The sequence below is a fragment of the Papio anubis genome, chromosome 17, assembly GCF_008728515.1.
Source record: "Papio anubis isolate 15944 chromosome 17, Panubis1.0, whole genome shotgun sequence".
NCBI classification, from domain to species: Eukaryota; Metazoa; Chordata; class Mammalia; order Primates; family Cercopithecidae; genus Papio; species Papio anubis.
Window position 1 is genome coordinate 8,542,461 of NC_044992.1, and position 19,765 is coordinate 8,562,225.

Here is a 19,765-nt window from a genome sequence, read left to right on the forward strand (position 1 = left end):
TAGATGGGTGTGGTGGTGGGCGCCTGTAATCCCAGCTACTTGGGAGGCTGAGGTAGGAGAATTGCTTGAACCCAGGAGGCGGAGGTAGCACTGAGCCAAGATCATGCCACTGCACTCTAGCCTGGGCAACAGAGCAAGACTCTGTCTCAAAATAATAATAATAATTAATAAAATAAAAAAATTAGGCCGGGCGCGGTGGCTCAAGCCTGTAATCCCAGCACTTTGGGAGGCCGAGACGGGCGGATCACGAGGTCAGGAGATCTAAACCATCCTGGCTAACACGGTGAAACCCCGTCTCTACTAAAAAATACAAAAAAAACTAGCCGGGCGAGGTGGCGGGCATCTGTGGTCCCAGCTACTCGGGAGGCTGAGGCAGGAGAATGGCGTAAACCCGGGAGGCGGAGCTTGCAGTGAGCTGAGATCCGGCCACTGCACTCCAGCCTGGGTGACAGAGCGAGACTCCGTCTCAAAAAAAAAAAAAAAAAAAAAAAAAAAAAAAAAAAAAAAATTAAAAGGAAAACCCTTGGTCACAGCCAAGACAAAGGCACCCCTGGCCACCCCTTTTCTCCTAATCCCTTGCTCTCTTCCTGTCCTCCTTCCTCACAAGCATTAGCCTGTGCCATCTGGTGCCCCCGTCCCTGGAGTATACCCTCCCCTGTATCCTCGCCCTCCTCACTGATTGCTCCTCCCACCCTCATGCTCACCCCAGTTGCACTGCAGTCCTCTTCAGTGGTGCTGTCCTTCTTCCAAACCACACATCCCTAACACTCAGGAGTGGGGCGCTGTTGTCCTCCTCCATTCCCAATGCTCCTTCCCTCTTCATTAAAACAACAACAAAACAAAACTCCTGGCCAGGCGCGGTGGCTCACGCCTGTAATCCCAGCACTTTGGGAGGCCAAGGTGGGCGAATCACCTGAGGTCAGGAGTTTGAGACCAGCCTGGCCAACATAGTGAAAACCTACTAAAAATACAAAAAAAAAAAAAACACCCAGAAACAAAAGCCAAAAAAAAGCCAGGTGTGGTGGTGGGCGCCTGTAGTCCCAGTTACTTGGGAGGCTGAGGCAGGAGAATTGCTTGAACCCAGGAGGGGGAGGTTGCAGTGGGCTGAGATAGTGTCATTGCACCCCAGCCTGGTCAACAAGAGCGAAATTCTGTCTCAAAAAAAAAAGCCAAAACAAAAACCCCCACAAAACTCCTGTTCCTTTAAGGCCAGAACCACATGGCTGTCTTACCTTCCACATCTCATCCTTAGAATGACCTCCCAGCCAAATTCACTCTTTTCATTCTTTGAAGACACCAGGGTCTTCGTCTCTGCCCCAAACTCTGATACTGGTTCCAAAGGTCTTTAGAGCCCAGGTGGACAGCCCGTCCAGCACTGTGGCCTTCTCATCTCTAATCACCCTTCACTCTGCCTCACAGCAGAAGCCCCCCTCTTATTGTCCTCAGAAGGCCTTGTCATCCCCCAGAGCTGTTCCACCTCTGGAATTCTCCAGTTTTGGACCACAACCTCCCGAGTTATTCCCCACCTCATGTCTTCTCTCTTCCTGAATCCTTTAGCTATCCAACAGAATTTCGTGTGATGAGGGAATTTTTCTTTATTAGTGCTGTCCAAATTAGGGGCAACTAGGAAAGTAAGCTCTCCACGTTACTCATTTTTAATTAATTCAAGTTGAAATTGAAGTAGCTACATGTGGCAACTGGCTGCCATATTGAACAGCAAGTTCTAGCCCCTGGCCTCTCTGTTTCCTCTTCCATCCTGTCCTGTTTTCCTTCTCTCTTTGGCATTGTCGCCCTGGCCCATCACATCAGCCACCCACTCCCCTTTCCTTCTGTCCCACCTCCTGGAAAACACTCTCAACTTGAGATTAATCCAACTGTCTCTTTCTCTAGGTCTATCCAAAGGCTGCTGGGCACTGCTGGGGTATGTGTGTCCCATGGCCTTGCTGGCTGCCATTCTTTCTCATAGATAGTCACAAACTTCAATAGATCCTTTGACTCTGCCCGGCAAGCATTATCCTCTTCTCTGTAATGACCTCAAACCTCCAGTGCTCCCAGCTCCCCCACCCATCCTCAGCAGATGGTGTCACTTCCTATTTCATTGAAACAAGAGATACTTGGAGACCACCTGACCACCAGTTTTACAAGCATAGTTTTATCTGTCTTCCACCTCTCTCCTCCTGCTGACTCCAGTTCCTATTAACATTTAGGCATGGTCAAATAGCCTTATCTCACAAACAACAATAAAAAATCCCAACCTTCCCTCAATCCTATGTCACCTTCCTGCTGTGACCCTATATCTTTCCTGCCACTTATATTCACACTTTCTTGAAAGTTGTCTACACCTGCTATCTCCACTTTCTCACCTCCGCATTCACTCCACAACCCCAGGCAGCCTGGCTTCTGTCCCTACCACTCCCTGCAACCGCTAGTCAAGGTCACCAATGACTTCCTTGTAGTTTGATCCACAGGACTTGTTTCAGATCTTATCTTGACCTTTAAGGCATGTGACTCAGCGCTGCTCAACACCACCTCCTCCCTTGCAACACTCTTACCCATTGGTTTCTATAACATCCGAGTCTCCTGGTTTTCCTCCTCCTACTCTGGCTACTTAAAAGTTTTCTTGAAACTGCCGCATTCTCCCCCTCCTAGGGTGATCCGTCTGGCTTCACAGGTAAGACAGTGTGCCAGGAAGGGCGTTTCCGCCTCTCAACACATTCCTTGAAGAAACACCCGGGGATTTGCTTTCTCACCCAAAATCTGCACTGTTGGGTTTTGAACTCCAGTTTGCTCCGTGGATCCCGCTGCTCAGAGCCTGACATGCCTTTGCGGGTGTGTATTTATCACCGCCACTTTGAGAAGCTCTCACAACACTTGGACATCTGTTTTTTTCATTTGTCCCCTCAAAAGACAGGCTGCATTAGGAAAGGACACTGATGAATTAGAGGGGATGGGAGAGGCTGCAGAGTGGTCAGAAAACAATGTCCCATGGGAAATCATTAAGATAACTGGGAACATTTTGCCCAGAAGAGATAAACCGAGGGGTGATAGAGGACTGGTTTCAAAAATCTGAAGATGCAGAGAACCTTGATCTGGGCTGCTGTGTAGGGTAGTGTTTGAGCCACCTGCAGACTTAACAGAGAGGGGGTTTTGAATGGACGTAGAGGAGTTCCACTGTATTACAGAAGGTTCCAGACCTCCTGGATACAAGGTGAGTGAGACAGTTCTGCCCACCAGGAACTACTAAAGATGATAAGAATAGACCTAAATGACCACAATAAATTTGGAAGGTGACCCTGCTCATCCTCTCCTGAAGACCCCTGGCCTAAGCTCAGCTGGCAACATAGAAAAGCCACAGTCCACCGAGAGCCATTTCAAACTCACTGCCATGCAAAGGCCATCAAGAGCTCTGCAGACATAGGCCGGGCGCAGTGGCTCACTCCTGTAATCCTAGCACTTTGGGAGGCCGAGGTGGGCAGATCACAAGGCCAGGAGTTTGAGACCTGTCTGGCCAACATGGTGAAACCCCGTCTCTACTAAAAATGCAAAAAAAAATTAGCCAGGTGTGGTGGTGGGCACCTGTAATCCCAGCTACTCGGGAGGCTGAGGCAGGAGAATTGCTTGAACCCAGGAGGCGGAGGTTGCAGTTATGCGGGCAGATCACTTAAGGTCAGTAGTTTGAAACCAGTCTGGCCAACATGGTGAAACCCCGTCTCTACTAAAAATACAAAAAAATTAGCCAGGTGTGGTGGCAGGTGCCTGTAATCCCAGCTACTTGGGAGACTGAGGCAGGAGAATCGCTTGAACCCGGGAGGCAGAGGTTGAGATTGCGCCACTGCACTCCAGTCTGGGCAAGAGAGAGAGACTCTGTCTCAAAAAAAAAAAAAAAGAAAAAAAAAAAGCTCTGTGGACAGAAACAACATTCAGGAGGAAGGCTTGGAAAGCACCTCACAATCCAGTCTTGTAGATGCTCCAAAATGTACCACAGTCAGGTGTGTGGCACTGAGCACCCCAATTTGCTTCTTTTCCTTTCCTCCTTGCTGGAATGTCTTTTCCTGACTTGGGTTTTGGTGCGATGCCATCAGCTTACATTCAGGGGGATCACAGAAACTGTCCCACCAAGCTTATTACCCCGCACTGTGTTCCCTTTCTGGGCCACGCCCCCGCGAGAAATTCCTATCTGATTTTAGTACCAAGAATAGTTGTAATTCCCTTGAGCAGTAGGTCTGCTTTTATCTCATGGACTCTGGGAATTGTGTAATGAACATGGTCTCCTCATTTTAGCTGCAGGAAAGCTTAAGGACAAATTTGTGGCCCACCCAGAAGAGGTGTAGAGGTTGGAACTCCAGGGTGCATTCAACCTGCATTCTCATCCTGATTCTGTCTCCCTTCTTAGCTTTTCTTTGTTCTCTTACTTCATATTTTACTGTGCAAAATTGAGAATACACAGCAAAGGTAAATAAAAATCACCTGTAATCTCACTATCCCGAGATAACCACAATTAACTGTGTTGTCTTTTTATGCATACTTTTTAAAAAATAAAAATGAGATTATACTGTGCATACGTGTTTTTAATTTGCTTTTTTCATATTATGTCATGAACATCTTTCCCTGTAATTAAGTGTTCTTTAAATGATTTAAAATTTCTGTATGTATCAAGTGATCTGATACTAGCAGCTAACATTTCTAAATGCATGTACTATGTGGCTGGCTTTATGCATATTTACATTTGCATATATGAGAAGGCATATTTATATGTGTTACAGAACTGCAATCTGTATGTCTATATCTCATCAGCTATAATATTCAAATGTGTCAACTCACGTGATGCTCACAACCCAGTGAGGTAGATTGTATTATCTCCCTTGTACAGACGGAGGAAACCAAGGCATAGACTTGCCGTAGTCACACAGCTGAGGCAGAATTTGAACCCAGGTACCCTGGCTTCAAAGCGTTTCCTCCTAAGAGCTACGCTGCCTTTCAGTATACCATTGCGATTTCACAGGCCACCATGGTTAACCATTTCATTTATTTCCCTTGACCTCACTTTTGTTATTTTGTCATATTTTATGTACCCTTGTAAGCTACCTGAAATCCTTTCTGCCACAAGGTGAGGCAAGGCATAAATAAACAGTGTAGAGTGTGGTAAACGGCACAAGAAGGCAAAGCTAAAGTGCTACCCTGGGGGGTGAGAAGATGAATCCAGGCTATCCTGCAATGGAATGGATGTATTTTCTTGGGCTGTGGTTAGCTCCCATCCCTGGAAGAGCTGGCTTGGGTGGCCGTCTTTCTGGGAGACTGGGGAAGGCCTTCTACCAAGGAGAAGGAGCTGGGCCAGATGAGCCCCGAGGCCCCCTCTTAGATTCTCAGGGCTTATGAAAATGCCAATAAGACAAACTGACGCACTAAAGCAGCAAGGCAGCCCTTGGGCCAGAACCAGGACCTGGGGCTTTTCATCCGGGTCTATTACTGGACCACACATCTACAACTAACAAATAAACGAGCAGAGATTCCGTTCCAAACTCTTGGCCCAGTGTATTCCTTTCCCAGAGCTCTCTGGCTGCTGTTGCAAGATGGCCAAAGGATGCTGTCACTGTCCTCAGTCTTTTTGTTGGGGTGATGGAGAATGAGGCAAGGAGGGGCTGGGTGGTCCCGCAGATGCCCCATGACACCATCATTCGGCAGGGTTATCCATTTGACACATGCCCTACAGTGGAAGGAGCCCAGGTTTCTCTTCCTGGGTTTGATGTTTACTTGAGGGTTGATCTTGTGCGAATTTCTTCAGCTCCCGAGACTCTCAGTTTCCTCATCTGCAAAATGGAGTTAATACAACAGCAAAGCTGCTGTGGAGGTCCCATGAGTTAGTACAGGGCGTTGCACCCTTATAAATGCGGTTGAGGAAGTACCAATAGGCCTACCTCAGGGGATCTGGGGAGGGCTGGGCTGTCTCCATGCCTGAGACCAGGCAGGCCTGTCTCGGAGGGGCTGTGGCTAGCGTCCAGGTGCTGCCGGCTTCCTACTCCTTCAGCCTCCGGCCCACCACAGCTCCCTTGGCCAGAACGAAGCCGCGTTCCCGACAGACAGGCTCACGCACGGTGACATCCGTGGGAGTGCGGGCGAGCAGCCCCTCCTTGCCGGACCCCCGGGGCTTCGGGAAAGAATGGAGAGCAGGCAGAGGTCACATCCTCCTCCTCTTCCTCACGCTCCCGGGCTGTGTGCCCACAGGGGCACGGCCCTGTGCGCGGTGCCACCGGGGCCATCAGACTGGGTTAGAGGAAGGCCCGACCTCCGCGCAGCAAAGAAAACAAACACAGATGTGTTTGGCTGGGACCCGGAGGGAGAGAGTGGCCCCCTCCCCCCGCCCGCGCGCTCCCCCGGGCGCGGGGCTCTCCGGGCGGCGCGGGGCCGGGGCGAGGCTGACAGTCCTCGGCGGCCCCTCCTCCCCCACGGGGTGCGCGCCCGGCCCGGCCCAGCCCCCTCTCCGGGGTTTCCCCGGGCTCTCTCCTCGCTTTCTCTTTGTCTCTGCTGTTCTTTCTCGGGCTCCCGGGTTCCCACCCGCCCGTGCTCTCCCTCTTGGGCGTCCCGGGCGGGTTCTCTTTAACTTTCTTCTTTCCCGGGGTGAAAACTTTGCTCGGAGCTGGCGGCAGCTCGCGGACGTTATTGGCCGGCGCCCCGCCCGGCGGCCCCGCCCCCCGCCCCCGCGCTCCCCTCCGCCCCTCACTCCCAGCGCGAGTGGCGGCGGCGGCGGCTGCGGCGGAGCCTTCGGGGGCGAGCGCGCGTGTGTGTGAGTGCGCGCCGGCCAGCGTGAGTGTGTGCGCCCGGGGCGCGGGCAGGGCAGCACTCCGAGCGCGGCGGGAGCGGCGGGAGCCGGGCGGCCGCGTAGTCACTCGGGCGAGAGAGGCGGCGGCGGCGGCGGGGCCGGGGCCGGGGCTGGGGCAGCGGCGGCCGCGCCGGGCATGGAGCTGGCAAGCCCGCGCTGAGGCGGGACGCGCCTGCTAGCAGCGAGCGAGAAGCTCTCCGGCGACCGGCGCGCGGGCTCCCCGGCGGGGCCAGGCAAACTTTTCTTTCTCTTTTGCCCCCTCCAGAGGTAAAGTCCCCAACGCGGACTTTCCAGTGGGGACGCGATCAGGGGGCATCTGAGAGGGACCCCGGGCTGCGAGAGGAAGGGACGCGGGCCGTCCGGAGTCGGGGTCCCCCAGCTCTCCTGCGCCCGAAACTTGGGGTGCGAGGCGGGCTGGCTGCGGACGGTGAGATCGGCTCAGGCATGCCCCTCGGGCGGCGTGGAGGCGGCGGTGGCGGGGAAGCAGAGCGTTCTCCCGCCGTGGGGGGAAGAAGGGGCGCGAGCGGTGCGGGCTTGGAGGGCCCCGGCTTCGCCGCCCGCGGGACTTTGTGGGAGAGAGGCGGGCAGTCGGCTGCGGGGTGGGTGCCCAGGAAGCCGGGCGTTCGCCCGCATCCCCGCTCGCCACCCCGCCGAGAACTGGAGGGCGCGGGGCCGGCTGGCTGAGCGCAGCTCTCTTCTCTCCGCAGGCGCCTTCTGCGGCAGGCGGACCGATCCTCGGCGCGGCAGGGCCGGGGCAAGCTGGACGCAGCATGATGCGCGCAGTGTGGGAGGCGCTGGCGGCGCTGGCGGCGGTGTCGTGCCTGGTGGGCGCGGTGCGCGGCGGGCCCGGGCTCAGCATGTTCGCGGGCCAGGCGGCGCAGCCCGACCCCTGCTCGGACGAGAACGGCCACCCGCGCCGCTGCATCCCGGACTTTGTCAATGCGGCCTTCGGCAAGGACGTGCGCGTGTCCAGCACCTGCGGCCGGCCCCCGGCGCGCTACTGCGTGGTGAGCGAGCGCGGCGAGGAGCGGCTGCGCTCGTGCCACCTCTGCAACGCGTCCGACCCCAAGAAGGCGCACCCACCCGCCTTCCTCACCGACCTCAACAACCCGCACAACCTGACGTGCTGGCAGTCCGAGAACTACCTGCAGTTCCCGCACAACGTCACGCTCACACTGTCCCTCGGCAAGAAGTTCGAAGTGACCTACGTGAGCCTGCAGTTCTGCTCGCCGCGGCCCGAGTCCATGGCCATCTACAAGTCCATGGACTACGGGCGCACGTGGGTGCCCTTCCAGTTCTACTCCACGCAGTGCCGCAAGATGTACAACCGGCCGCACCGCGCGCCCATCACCAAGCAGAATGAGCAGGAGGCCGTGTGCACCGACTCGCACACCGACATGCGCCCGCTCTCGGGCGGCCTCATCGCCTTCAGCACGCTGGACGGGCGGCCCTCGGCGCACGACTTCGACAACTCGCCCGTGCTGCAGGACTGGGTCACGGCCACCGACATTCGCGTGGCCTTCAGCCGCCTGCACACGTTCGGCGATGAGAACGAGGACGACTCGGAGCTGGCGCGCGACTCGTACTTCTACGCGGTGTCCGACCTGCAGGTGGGCGGCCGGTGCAAGTGCAACGGCCACGCGGCCCGCTGCGTGCGCGACCGCGACGATAGCCTGGTGTGCGACTGCAGGCACAACACGGCCGGCCCGGAATGCGACCGCTGTAAGCCCTTCCACTACGACCGGCCCTGGCAGCGCGCCACGGCCCGCGAAGCCAACGAGTGCGTGGGTGAGTGGGGTGCGGCGGCCGAGCCGGCGGCGGGTGGGGGCGCGGGCGGGAGGTGCTGGGCCTCGCAGCGGCGGGTTCTTAGGAGCGCGGGTCGTGGGAACTGGGGGGAGGCGCATTCGCGGATGCCCGGGACCCGGGAGGGCTGAAAGCAGGTTCACTCGCTGGCGTGGCCCTCGTGGTGGACGCCCGAATTTGGGCCCAGTGCTCTCTGCGAAGCCAAGAAGCAGCAGGAGAAATGTTCCCGGGAGGGGGTTTGGCAGAACATTTGCAGACAGGTCTCCGCTGACCCTGGATCCAAACGCAAACATTCATTGCCTTCCCCCTCGTTGGGTTGGACGCTGTGATTCACCTCCACCCACCCCCCTTTCCCAAGGCTGCAGCTGGGCTCGCGGTTGGGGACCCCGGCCCTGTTCCCGGGAAGTTCCAACTCCACATCTACAAATCCCTTGGGAGATGGCAAAGAACTATTTGCGGTTTGGGGTCAGTTCGATGCCCGACGAGTATCATTCCTGCCCTCCATTTGTCTTCATGATTTGAAACTATTTTGTTGTCTGTCTTTTGAACAGCGTGTTTGTGTTAGCAAAAGAAGAGTGATGTGATTTCAATTAATTACTATCTACCGATTACCAAGGAGCGTTCAGTAATTATTTTGAATGAATTCAATTTTAGTCTAAAAAAGTATACCAGGTTTTTTTTTTTGTTAGCTTCAGGCTTTGGTGAAATTAAACAGTTTTGAATTAACTAAGGGTCCAGCTTCTCACTGTTTAAATAGGGTTTCATTTCCTGAAAGAGAAATCTGACAAAACCGGGTAAATACGGCTGGGTCAGAAATGAGGCTTAAGAAGGATACATTCTGCTTCTGAATTGGACAACTTTGCTGCTGCAGAAGCTCTCAGGAATCAGTTTCCCCCAGAAAAAAAAAAAAAAAAGGAAGAAAGAAAAAAAGGAAAGAAAAAGGGTGAGGGGAGATAGCAAGACTACGCCTTACTTTTTTCAGTATGGGAAGCAAAGCTCCAAATCCCACATTTATTTCAGTGGAAATTGTTTAGTCTGTAAATGTCCCATTTGGTGTGCATCCTTTATGAACGTACAGATTTTTCCTCTCCCTCTCCCCATCTCAAACAGCCAGTGTGAGGCTCTTCCATTGCTTTGCCCTCTGAGGCACATTTCAAAGTTTGCTGGTCCCCACAAACACACGTTTTGAGATCTGGTTCTGATTAATTGTGTCATGTTGTTGTCGAATAGTTTGTGCCTCATGACTGTGGATGCAGAGTTTTGAGCAAGGGAATGGAAAACATGTCTTGGAGGGCCGGGTCGCCGCAGAGGCCCAGTCAGACGTCCTGGTCTGAAGACGCTGGGCCTCCCGCCTCCTGTTGCACGGGAGGCCTCCATTTTTACACTCGTGTTCTGCTCTTGCAGACCTAATTGTGTGTCCTCTTTCTTTTAAGGATCAGAACTAGTCTGAAGACACTTTTCAAGATTTCGCAGAGAGTGAGAGAGAGAGAGGAGAGTAGTTACACTCCGACTTAGTGGTCTTCTAGAATAAAATTCCTTTGATCTGCTCAATTCCCTCAGAAATGTTGGTTTTTCCCATCTCTTCTTTTCCCCCTCCTTCCTCTTTTCTTTTCTTCCCTTTGTGCGTAAAAGCCCTTTATTGACATTTAAAGGGATTCCCAGGGTTTTGCTATCAGTTTTAGTTTGTATGTGCATATGAAAGATAACTTTGTCTTGTCACCAGCAGGGTCTAATTGGACAAACGCAAGTGAATACATTTAGGCGAATAAGCTTGATGCGGTGGTGAAATTTCACTGGCTTGAAGATTTGTCTTAGCTTTGGTATTGTTCAGATTCACCATCCACCCCCAGGTCTTGCTGTCACTTTGGATGTGGACACGTAACCTGCGTTTGTTATCATGATGGTCATGCCCTTGAAATAATCTCTACAGTTTAGGATTTTGTCTCTTGACCAAAACACTAACTATGCACACAAATTGGATTGACCTTTTTTCTTTTTATTGGCTAAATTGAGCAATCAACATATTAACTAATGTAATTAGTAACCGTTTTTGTTCAAAAAGTTTAATTAGGCTTAATAAGTACATAATCTACATGACAAATGATTGGCTAACAATATTTTTCTGGGTTTTACTGAAGTTATTTTAAGTCCCAGCAGTTAAAGTATCTTTAAATCTTGCCAATTATTCAGTCATCTCATAAAAGCAAAGCCAATTGAACTATGTTAAAGTTATTTATAGTTTCCTTTTTGAATAGATGTTCTGATACCTTGTAGATGTAGCTAGGAACATCAGATTGAAGTTCCCATAAAGTCTTAATTGAAGTCTTAGTGATTTTTCCATCATTCTGTAAAAGAGAAAGACAGCAAGGACAATTTAGGGGTGATTTACAATGAAAGGTCGAGCATTTTATGAAAAGGCCCTGTAGTGGAGATATGCGAATGAATTAGTATTTGACAGGTGTTCTGAGATACTAAAGGGCACGGTGCTAGGAAAAAGCTTTAATAAATCCTTCAAAAGTAACTTTGGACTATCAGAGGCTCAGATTTTCCTCCCAACACAATCTCTTCTTGTGAATTTCACACTGTTGACATACAAAGCCAAGCTACCCAGAGTATTTACAACTACGTCAAAGTCAAGAAGTATATATTTTTAAATTCCCGTAATCAGTCTTAATAACAGTGGGCCTATTACTGTGCTATTCGGTCTTTGCTTTTATAAAATAATGATACATGATTTATAATAAATTGAAATGGTAACCTTCCCTGGGTTAACCCTGCGCCCTCCCACCCCCCCCAACGAAAACCCCCTAACATTTACCAATTTACCAATATTATCATTTGACTGAACAGTCCTTCAACCTAGGGCCATGGTCCTTATAGATGACTAAGAAATGCACATGTCTGTATGTTTTCTTGGGTCCAGTTTTCTTTTTGGTGTTGTTTCAAAGTCAAGCTCCCTGTGGAATAAAATGTGAACTTTCGTAAAGCCCAGTTATATTTTAAATGCAATTTTGGATTTCTTCCGGAGGGGGGGAAGAGACAACCCTCAAACCAATATGGAAGACAAGACTATGTATAACGTTACAGCCTTGACAGCTCTCAGTGGAATAACTAAATACTGTCTTCCGCCCATACGTATCGGCAGTGTTCACATGCTTTTATACACATGTGCATTCACATTCATTGTGTAAAGAAGTACCCATGCATGGTGGGGGTGTGTGTACATTCAAGGCAAAATGCATGAAGAGTTTTAAACCACCTGGGTTGCTAGGCCCCTTTCCCCCCTCCCTGCCCTTCCCTTTTTTCAAAAGAGCATCTGAAGACCATATTGTGTTTCATAAATTATTGACATCAGTTTTAATCATTGTCCCCCTGACGTCGGAGCTGTGTTAGCATTTAGTGCCTGACGAAGCATGCTGTTTAATCTTACTGTGGAGTTGTCAGCATGAGCCCGTGCCTGGCTTGTGACAGGTCGAGCTTATGAAAACTTGTTTTGCGACTCACTCTATGGCGTTGCATTGCCCAGCTGTAACCCAAAACCCACGTAAAAGATGTCTCTGCAAGACAAGCACCGTGCTGGGTTGGCCTCTTATAGTCGTAGGTACCCGCAACATAATGCTCGTAATTGTTTAAACATAGCTTTGGGTTGGGGGTCGGGGGCATGTCCTCATGCTGTCAGTAGCTCTGGTGCTTCCGTCCACCCTCATTCATCCCTGGCAAGAGGGGGAGGTTATATTGGAGGTGTTGCTGTGAGAAATCCGATGCCCCACTAAAGATTCTTGCAAAAATCAGAAGGCTAAAATTATTTGCTGCTTAGTCCAGAGCCTGGCACATAGCTATAGATGAGTGAACGTTTTCAATAGTTATAGTAATTATTATGATTATTGTCATTATGATTAACCTTGGAGGACTTACTCTTTGCCAAGCACTCACATTAATTTAGACATTTAATCACTGTGACTATACTAATTATAGGGACTGTGATTGTATTTCTTTTAGAGATGAGGAAACCATGGCCTAGAGACCTTAGATGGTTTACCCAGAGTCACATAGCTACTGGATGGTGGAGCTGGGACTCCAGCCTGACGTTTGTGCTTTGTTTTGTTGCATCCACTGTGCTGCTTTGCCATAGAATGAATGGATGGGTGGATGGAAGAATGGATGAATGAATGAATGGCAGCGATACATCCATGTGTAGGAGAAGAGCTGGCACACCTATTACTTCTTGCTAGAGCTGGGCATGGTTCCCTAGTTGTGTTGCATTATATATTTTACATCACATTATATTTATTACATTTTGTTATATTATATTCATACATACTTAACATGAAGTTGTATATAAGAAGTTTTCTTTTAGCCATCAGGCCTGCTGGGAGCTGGGAGCTGGGAGCTGGGACTATGAAATAAGAGGGTTTAGATACTTTCCTGGGGGTTCTTGACATCCACAGGTGTTGCTGATGGCCTAGTCTTTCTTGATTTCAGGGCCTGTGATCTCCCTCAAAGGTGGTGAAGCTGGCCAGCCTGGCCAACATGGTGAAACCCGGTCTCTACTAAAAATACAAAAAATTAGCTGGGCATAGTGGCGGGTGCCTGTAATCCTAGCTACTAGGGAGGCTGAGGCAGGAGAATCGCTTGAACCTAGGAGGCGGAGGTTGCAGTGAGCTGAGATCGCGCCACTGCACTCCAGCCCTGGTGAGACTCTGTCTGCAAAAAAAAAAAAAAAAAAGAAGGCCTTCTGTTTTCACCCTAGTGTTCACCATCCCTTTGCTTCACCAGAATGTATTGAAAAAATCCAGGAAGTGGCTAAAAGTATTGTTGCCAAAGAGAGGAGGTGGATGGGGGATGGTGTGTCCCGGCCACTGGTGTGGTGCTGCTAGGTACAGTTGACATGAGTCAGTGGCACAGGGCTGTCGTGAGTGAGGTTCTCTGCTGGGGTCCTCATTAGCACCTGGTGACCGGGGACCTCCAGGCAAGGCGGCCGCTCCCTGGTCCACCCAGAGCGGGGAGACAGGTTTGTCAGGGAGAGCTTCTGGGGTGGGTCTGCGTGTTTCCAGGCTCTGCTGCGCTCTCTGTTAGCCCTGCCCAGTCTTCTCTCTGACCTCCTCCTCCTGTAGAAAAATGAGATCCTCGGAAAAGTATTTGAGACTTTATGTCCAGAGTAAATATTGGAAAGGCAGTGGGTTGAAATTCAGATGTTCCCGGGAAGGAATCCCCTCATTTTCTGCTCACAGCTGCTATCGATATTTCCTTCTTGAGATGAGTTGTGCTTTTCATTAAGTAAATTTTTTGTCTTGGGATTAAACCAACATTGTATTCTTAATGGACTTTTATGTTTACACTTCAAAAGTCCACTGGATTGTTGCTCGTGTTATCTTGATGGCTTCTACCGTGTCTGCGATGCACACCGCCTTTACCAAAATAAATGACTCTCTGGGGAACTGGATTATAAAACAGCCTTATCTACGGATGCACAAATACGGATATTTTGTGAGCCAGGATTTTTTTTTTTCATCCTTTCAGAAGTGTTAATCATACCTTGGGTTTCTGCAGTGCCTTTCATTATAGGGAGACGGGAGGTCTCGGAGGGCTTTTGAAATGCTCAGGACTTAAGCCTGATACTTGTAGAGCAGCCCACAGCATTTTGCCTGTCGTCTGGAATCCCTTGTGGTCTCTGCAGGCTCAGAAGGCATGGTGTTGGTCTGGGTGGCCTGGGAGCTGCGGAGTTTAAAATGTCCGTCGAAGGTGGTTGTGGGGTTGCGTCCTGAAGACAGACCACAAACTCCTACTGAGTGCCAGGCATTGTCCTAGGTGCTTTATATGGGCTTTGTTTCAATTAATCAGATTGCCACAAGGAACGGAAGCTTTTCAAAAACAGATGTCCTGGCCACCAAAGGGCAGCTTTTACACAAACGGGACTAAGTGTGGATAAGTCTGCAGGGCACATCTTGGCTTATTCTGTGACACTGTTGCATACAGAGAGAGCAGGGGGTATCGGGAGCGTTTGTTTGGAAGCCTGATCACATAAAAGCCGTGTCCTATTATAGCCAACTCGGAGGGACGGTTGTTCTGAATAGTGCTTGAAAGAAAGTGAGCTGCCTGGGCCAGTCCTCTGGACACAGACGTTCACCTCAAAGCTATCTGCTCTCATGAGGTTTGACTTGTGTAGCACAACTTAGTGAGTTCAGTATTGCATTCTTGCCTCCTTACTCCAAAAATGGATCTCTGTTGTAAAGTAAGAAGTAGATTTTAATTTGCCTTTTAAAAGTTACATTATTGGTTGGGCACGGTGGCTCACGCCTGTAATCCCACACTTTGGGAGGCCGAGATGGGCAGATCGTGAGATCAGAAGATGGAGACCATCCTGGCCAACATGGTGAAATCCCGTATCTACTAAAAATACAAAAATTAGCTGGGTGTGGTGGCGCGTGCCTGTAATCCCAGCTACTTGGGAAGGCTGAGTCAGGAGAATCGCTTGAACCAGGGACTCGGAGGTTGCGATGAGCTGAGATTGCCCCACTGCACTCTAGCCTGGCAACAGAGCGAGATTCCGTCTCAAAAAAAAAAAAGTTAACACAATTTATGTGAATTTCCCCCCACGTCAAAAGGCAGAGACCCATTCCAATTGTCAGTCTTTGCCTATAGAGATATGGCTCCCTCTTCATCCCCAGCTCCTGGGAGGCCTTCGCTAGGTGTGTATTCAGCCTCAAATACATTATTTTGTGCCAGTTCTCCCCTCTGATGGAGAGAAGGGACTGTGGCCATGTGATTGATGAGAGGCAGAATGTCTCCCATCAGACCCGTTTCTTTTTCTCCCAGAGCTTAAGTTCCTGCCCCAAGCCTCTTCCACAATGGACAGTTCTATCAGAGGCAGCTGCTGGCACTCAGAGCACGAAGGAAGATACCCTCCAAGGGGGAAAAGGGTACCTATGGTTTAGGAGTACTGCCAAGCAATAGAAAGCTGTGCTCCATCCTTGCCTGTGTCTGGGCCACCCCCAGCAATCCCCCGTCCTTCTGTCATTGGGATTAGTGTACTAACTACAGTTAGGGTGAAATGAATTCACACTGCAGTGCACTGGTTGCATGTGAAGAAGACCTAGAGGAAAGATGATTCTGTGGTTGGGTGCAGTAGCTCACACCTGTAAACCCAGCACTTTGGGAGGCCGAGGCGGGTGGACCATGAGATCAGGAGTTCGAGACCAGCCTGACCAACATGGTGAAACCGCTTCTCTACTAAAAATACAAAAATTAGTCAGGCGTGGTGGTGTGTGCCTGTAATCCCAGCTACTTGGGAGGCTGAGGCAGGAGAATTGCTTGAACCCGAGAGGCAGAGGTTGCAGTGAGCCGAGATCGCACCACTGCACTCCAGCCTGGGTGACAGAGCAAGACTCAGAAAAAAAAGAAAAGAAAAAAAAAGAAGAAAGATGGTTCTGTAAGCATAGTAGACCTCTGGGTTATTTAAAGGGTTCAAGTAAATTTGTTGGGTGAGAACTTTAAAAGCAGAAAGTAACACTCCAGTTCACTTCCCAACTCAGCTAGTGCCTTGATGAGGAAGGTGCTAGAAGTCTGTCTCCCTGGAGGATTCAGGACTGGTCCATATGAGGTCTCAGCTCTCTGTGCACATGGTCATATTTTAGTTGGGGGCCCATCCGTGCCCCCTCCTGGCTGGTGCTATTGCTAGATTTTCTAGATTTTTCCCGTGTCTTTTTCTGCCTAAAGATAAGAGAGATTATTGGTTGTCGTGTCCAATTTTCACACATTCCAGAGACTCCACACTTAAGTAAGACAATCTGGAGGACTACAGGGACCTGTAAAGGGGCTGGCTTTAAATAACTGAGTCCTATATAAGGAAATGAGATAGATCTCTGAGTTTCCTGAGGGCCTGTATGCTGTGCTGCATTCCATATTTGAAGTCCCCAAGTGAGGGACACTTCCTGCCTGCTTGATTGCCATTGTCAGGGCTTCTGATTTCGTCTGTTTCTGCTTGGGGTGGCCGTGGTGACTACCCAGCAAATAAATGCACCACCACTCCCGCATTCTAAAACCAGGGCAGACGTTGGCAATCAATTGCAGCATACTTTCCTCCGAAGTCCAGAAATGATCTTATAATATTAGACTCCTCAATATAACTAACTCCTTAGGCAGAATTAGCCCATGAACTGAAAGCTATTTGCCAGCCATTTTTGGTCCCCTTCTGAAGACCTTCCCCTTTCCCTTCTCCAACCTGCAGACAGAGAAGTGCTTTGTATACATGGACATTTCTGGAGCGTTTACTGTTCAGGTGGCTCTGTTTGGTCTGGGCATGTAAGGAAATGTAAAGTAGACCAGGTGCAGTGGCTCACATCTGTAATCCTAGCACTTTGGGAGGTTGAAGCAGGCAGATCATTGGAGGTTGGGAGTTCGAGACCAGCCTGGCCAACGTGGTGAAACCCCATCTCTACTAAAAATACAAAAACAAAAACAAAACTAGCCTGGCGTGGTGGCCCACACCTGTAATCCTAGCTACTCAGAGGCTGAGGCAGGAGAATCTCTTGAACCCGGGAGGCTGAGATTGCAGTGAGTCGAGATCATGCCACTGCACTCCAGCCTGGGTGATACAGTGTCTCAAAAACAAAAAAAAAAAAGAAAAGAAAAGAAATGTGAAGGAGATGCCCTTCCTGCAGGTGAAATATGTTTCCATCGAGGAGGCTGTGCACGTGAGAAGGTGCAGATGTGTCCACTTGCGCTAACCCTGAACGCGGGTGGGTGCCCCGAGTGAGGCATTTTGCTGAGTGTCTGGGGCGCAGGGAGGGGCCGAGGGTCTTGAGAGGAAGCGCATTTTGGATTTGGCTCCTGTACCATGGAAGGATTGGATTTTAGTCCACATCACATTTTCCTTCTGCATTTGTTCTGTTGTAGTGTTTTTGTTTTCTCCCATGCCAAGAATTGGAGAGACCATGGTTCCCTGAAAAGAGGGGTGCCCCCCGGAATGTCCGCCCTGACGTTTCTGGGCAGGTCCTCCAGAATTGCCTTGGATTTTGAAACAAAAGCTTATCACTACCCCTACACTCAAAAGAAATTATGCCCCAACCTGGGCCAGGACCCTGGTGCCTGAGACTTCCTGGGGCTTCTCACACCTGAAGGTCGTTCCTTCCCCTCAGAACCACGTCTGTGTGGTATTGAGGGACAAGGACTCATCTCCGTCACAAACCACTGCCCTCAGTGCTCTGCTTACGTTTGGGCTGGTGCGGAAAGTGCCGAACAAGAATAGTTCCAATCCCAGCATGAAAAAGAAAACACATTGTGTTTACAGATACAGAATTTGGCATCTGAAACATGAAAGTACCTTTGGATTGGGCGGCCCCAGCGCAGAGCTGTTGGACACGGCCATCCCCCCTGCCCTCAGCCCTTTGGCCAGCTTGTTTTCCTCTTCCCGAAGCCAGACCTCAGAGGTGGGCAGGTCGATCTCAGCCAACTCATTCCCACACACAGCCCTGTCTCACTCTATAGTTCAGAACTGGGAGAGAATTCACGGTGAGAAAGTGCTTGGCCTTCTGAGCTGCCATGAGGAAGGAAATTGCTTCTCGCTCCAATCCACAGAAATCAATCCTTCTTTTTTTTTTCTTTTTTTGTCAGAATCTCACTCTATCGTCAAGGCTGGAGGGCAGTGGCGCCGTGTCAGCTCACTGCAACCTCCGTCTCCTGGGTTCGAGTGATTCTTCTGCCTCAGCCTCCTGAGTAGCTGGGATTACAGGTGCCCACCATCACACCTGGCTAGTTTTTTTTTTTTTTTTTAGTAGAGACGGGTTTCACCATGTTACCCAGGCTGGTCTCGAACTCCTGACCTTAGGTGATCCACCTCAGCCTCCCAAAGTGCTGGGATTATAGGCATGAGCCACTGCACCTGGCCCAATCCTTCTTAAACCATGTTTTTGGGCAGACTTGCATCCTGGTACCCGGAAATGCTAGAGAAGAATGGGGCTGAGCAGTCCTATTTCTTACCTCAGTTTATTGTTTGAGCGAGGGGTAGAGAGCTGTTTTTTTGTTTGTTTGTTTTAATTGAAGATGTCTGCGGAAGAAATGAGCCACGTGTAAGTGAAAGTCAAGTTGCGATTTTCCTGATCTGTAGAAAGTACTTAGTTCTGGCCAGGCACCATAGCTCACACCAGTAATCCCAGCACTTTGGGAGGCTGAGGCAGGAGGATTGCTTGAGCCTGGGAGTTTGAGATCAGACTGGGCAGCATAGTGAGACTCCCGTCTCTACAAAAATAAAAAAAGAAAATACTTAGTTGGCCGGGCATGGTGGTTCACTCCTGTAATCCCAGCACTTTGGGAGGCTGAGGCAGGCGGATCACCTGAGGTTGGGAGTTTGAGACCAGCCTGACCACATGGAGAAACCCCGTCTCTACTAAAAATACAAAATTAGCTGGGCGTGCTGGCACATGCCTGTAATCCCAGCTACTTGGGAGGCTGAGGCAGGAGAATTACTTGAATCCAGGAGGCACAGATTGCAGTGAGCAGAGATCGCACCATTGCACTCCAGCCTGGGCAACAAGCGTGAAACTCTGGCTCAAAAAAGAAAAGAAAGTATTTAGTTACTTAGTTTTAAGTCAAGATCAGAGAGCACAACATTCTATCTACTAAAGTGTGAAATACTAAGATACATGTATTAGGGCAATGGTGAGAGAACTTCAGACTGGCTGGGTTTAAATTCCAGTTCCACCAGGAGTGTGGATTTGGGTAAGTTACTTAAGCTGTCTATGCCTTTGATGCCTTGGTGTCCTGGGGCTCACCTCAAGACCACCTTGATAGATTGGGTAGGGTGGGGATTGTGAGGAGCCCGGTGTTCTGCCTTGAAAGAGGGCTCAGAGGAGGGTTACAGGAAGGAGACCCAGAGGTAGGGTTCTGATCCTACACCTTGGGATTTTATCAGCACACATTTCGATAGCCTTTATCGAAGTGAGATAGCCTTTATTAGTGAGATTTATGCACGATTCTAAGCTGTTTATACGTATTACCTCATTTAATCCTCATGATAGCTCTATCAGGGCTTGTTATTCTTTTTTTTTTTTTTTTTTTTTTTTTTTTTTGAGACGGAGTCTCGCTCTGTCGCCCAGGCTGGAGTGCTGTGGCCGGATCTCAGCTCACTACAACCTCCGCCTCCCACGT

The 19,765-nt window shown here is 50.1% G+C and overlaps 1 protein-coding gene across 1 annotated transcript in view; it reads left to right on the forward strand.

Moving 5' to 3' along the window:
• Nucleotides 1-7,464: 7,464 nt before the first annotated feature.
• The window catches only part of NTN1 (netrin 1), a 229,708-nt gene continuing 217,407 nt past the window's right edge, over nucleotides 7,465-19,765 (forward strand). The window contains exon 1 of the mRNA XM_021928732.2: nucleotides 7,465-8,605. Coding sequence (XP_021784424.2) covers nucleotides 7,588-8,605 — 1,018 coding nt within the window. The 5' untranslated portion in view covers nucleotides 7,465-7,587. The remainder of the gene's footprint in view (nucleotides 8,606-19,765) is intronic.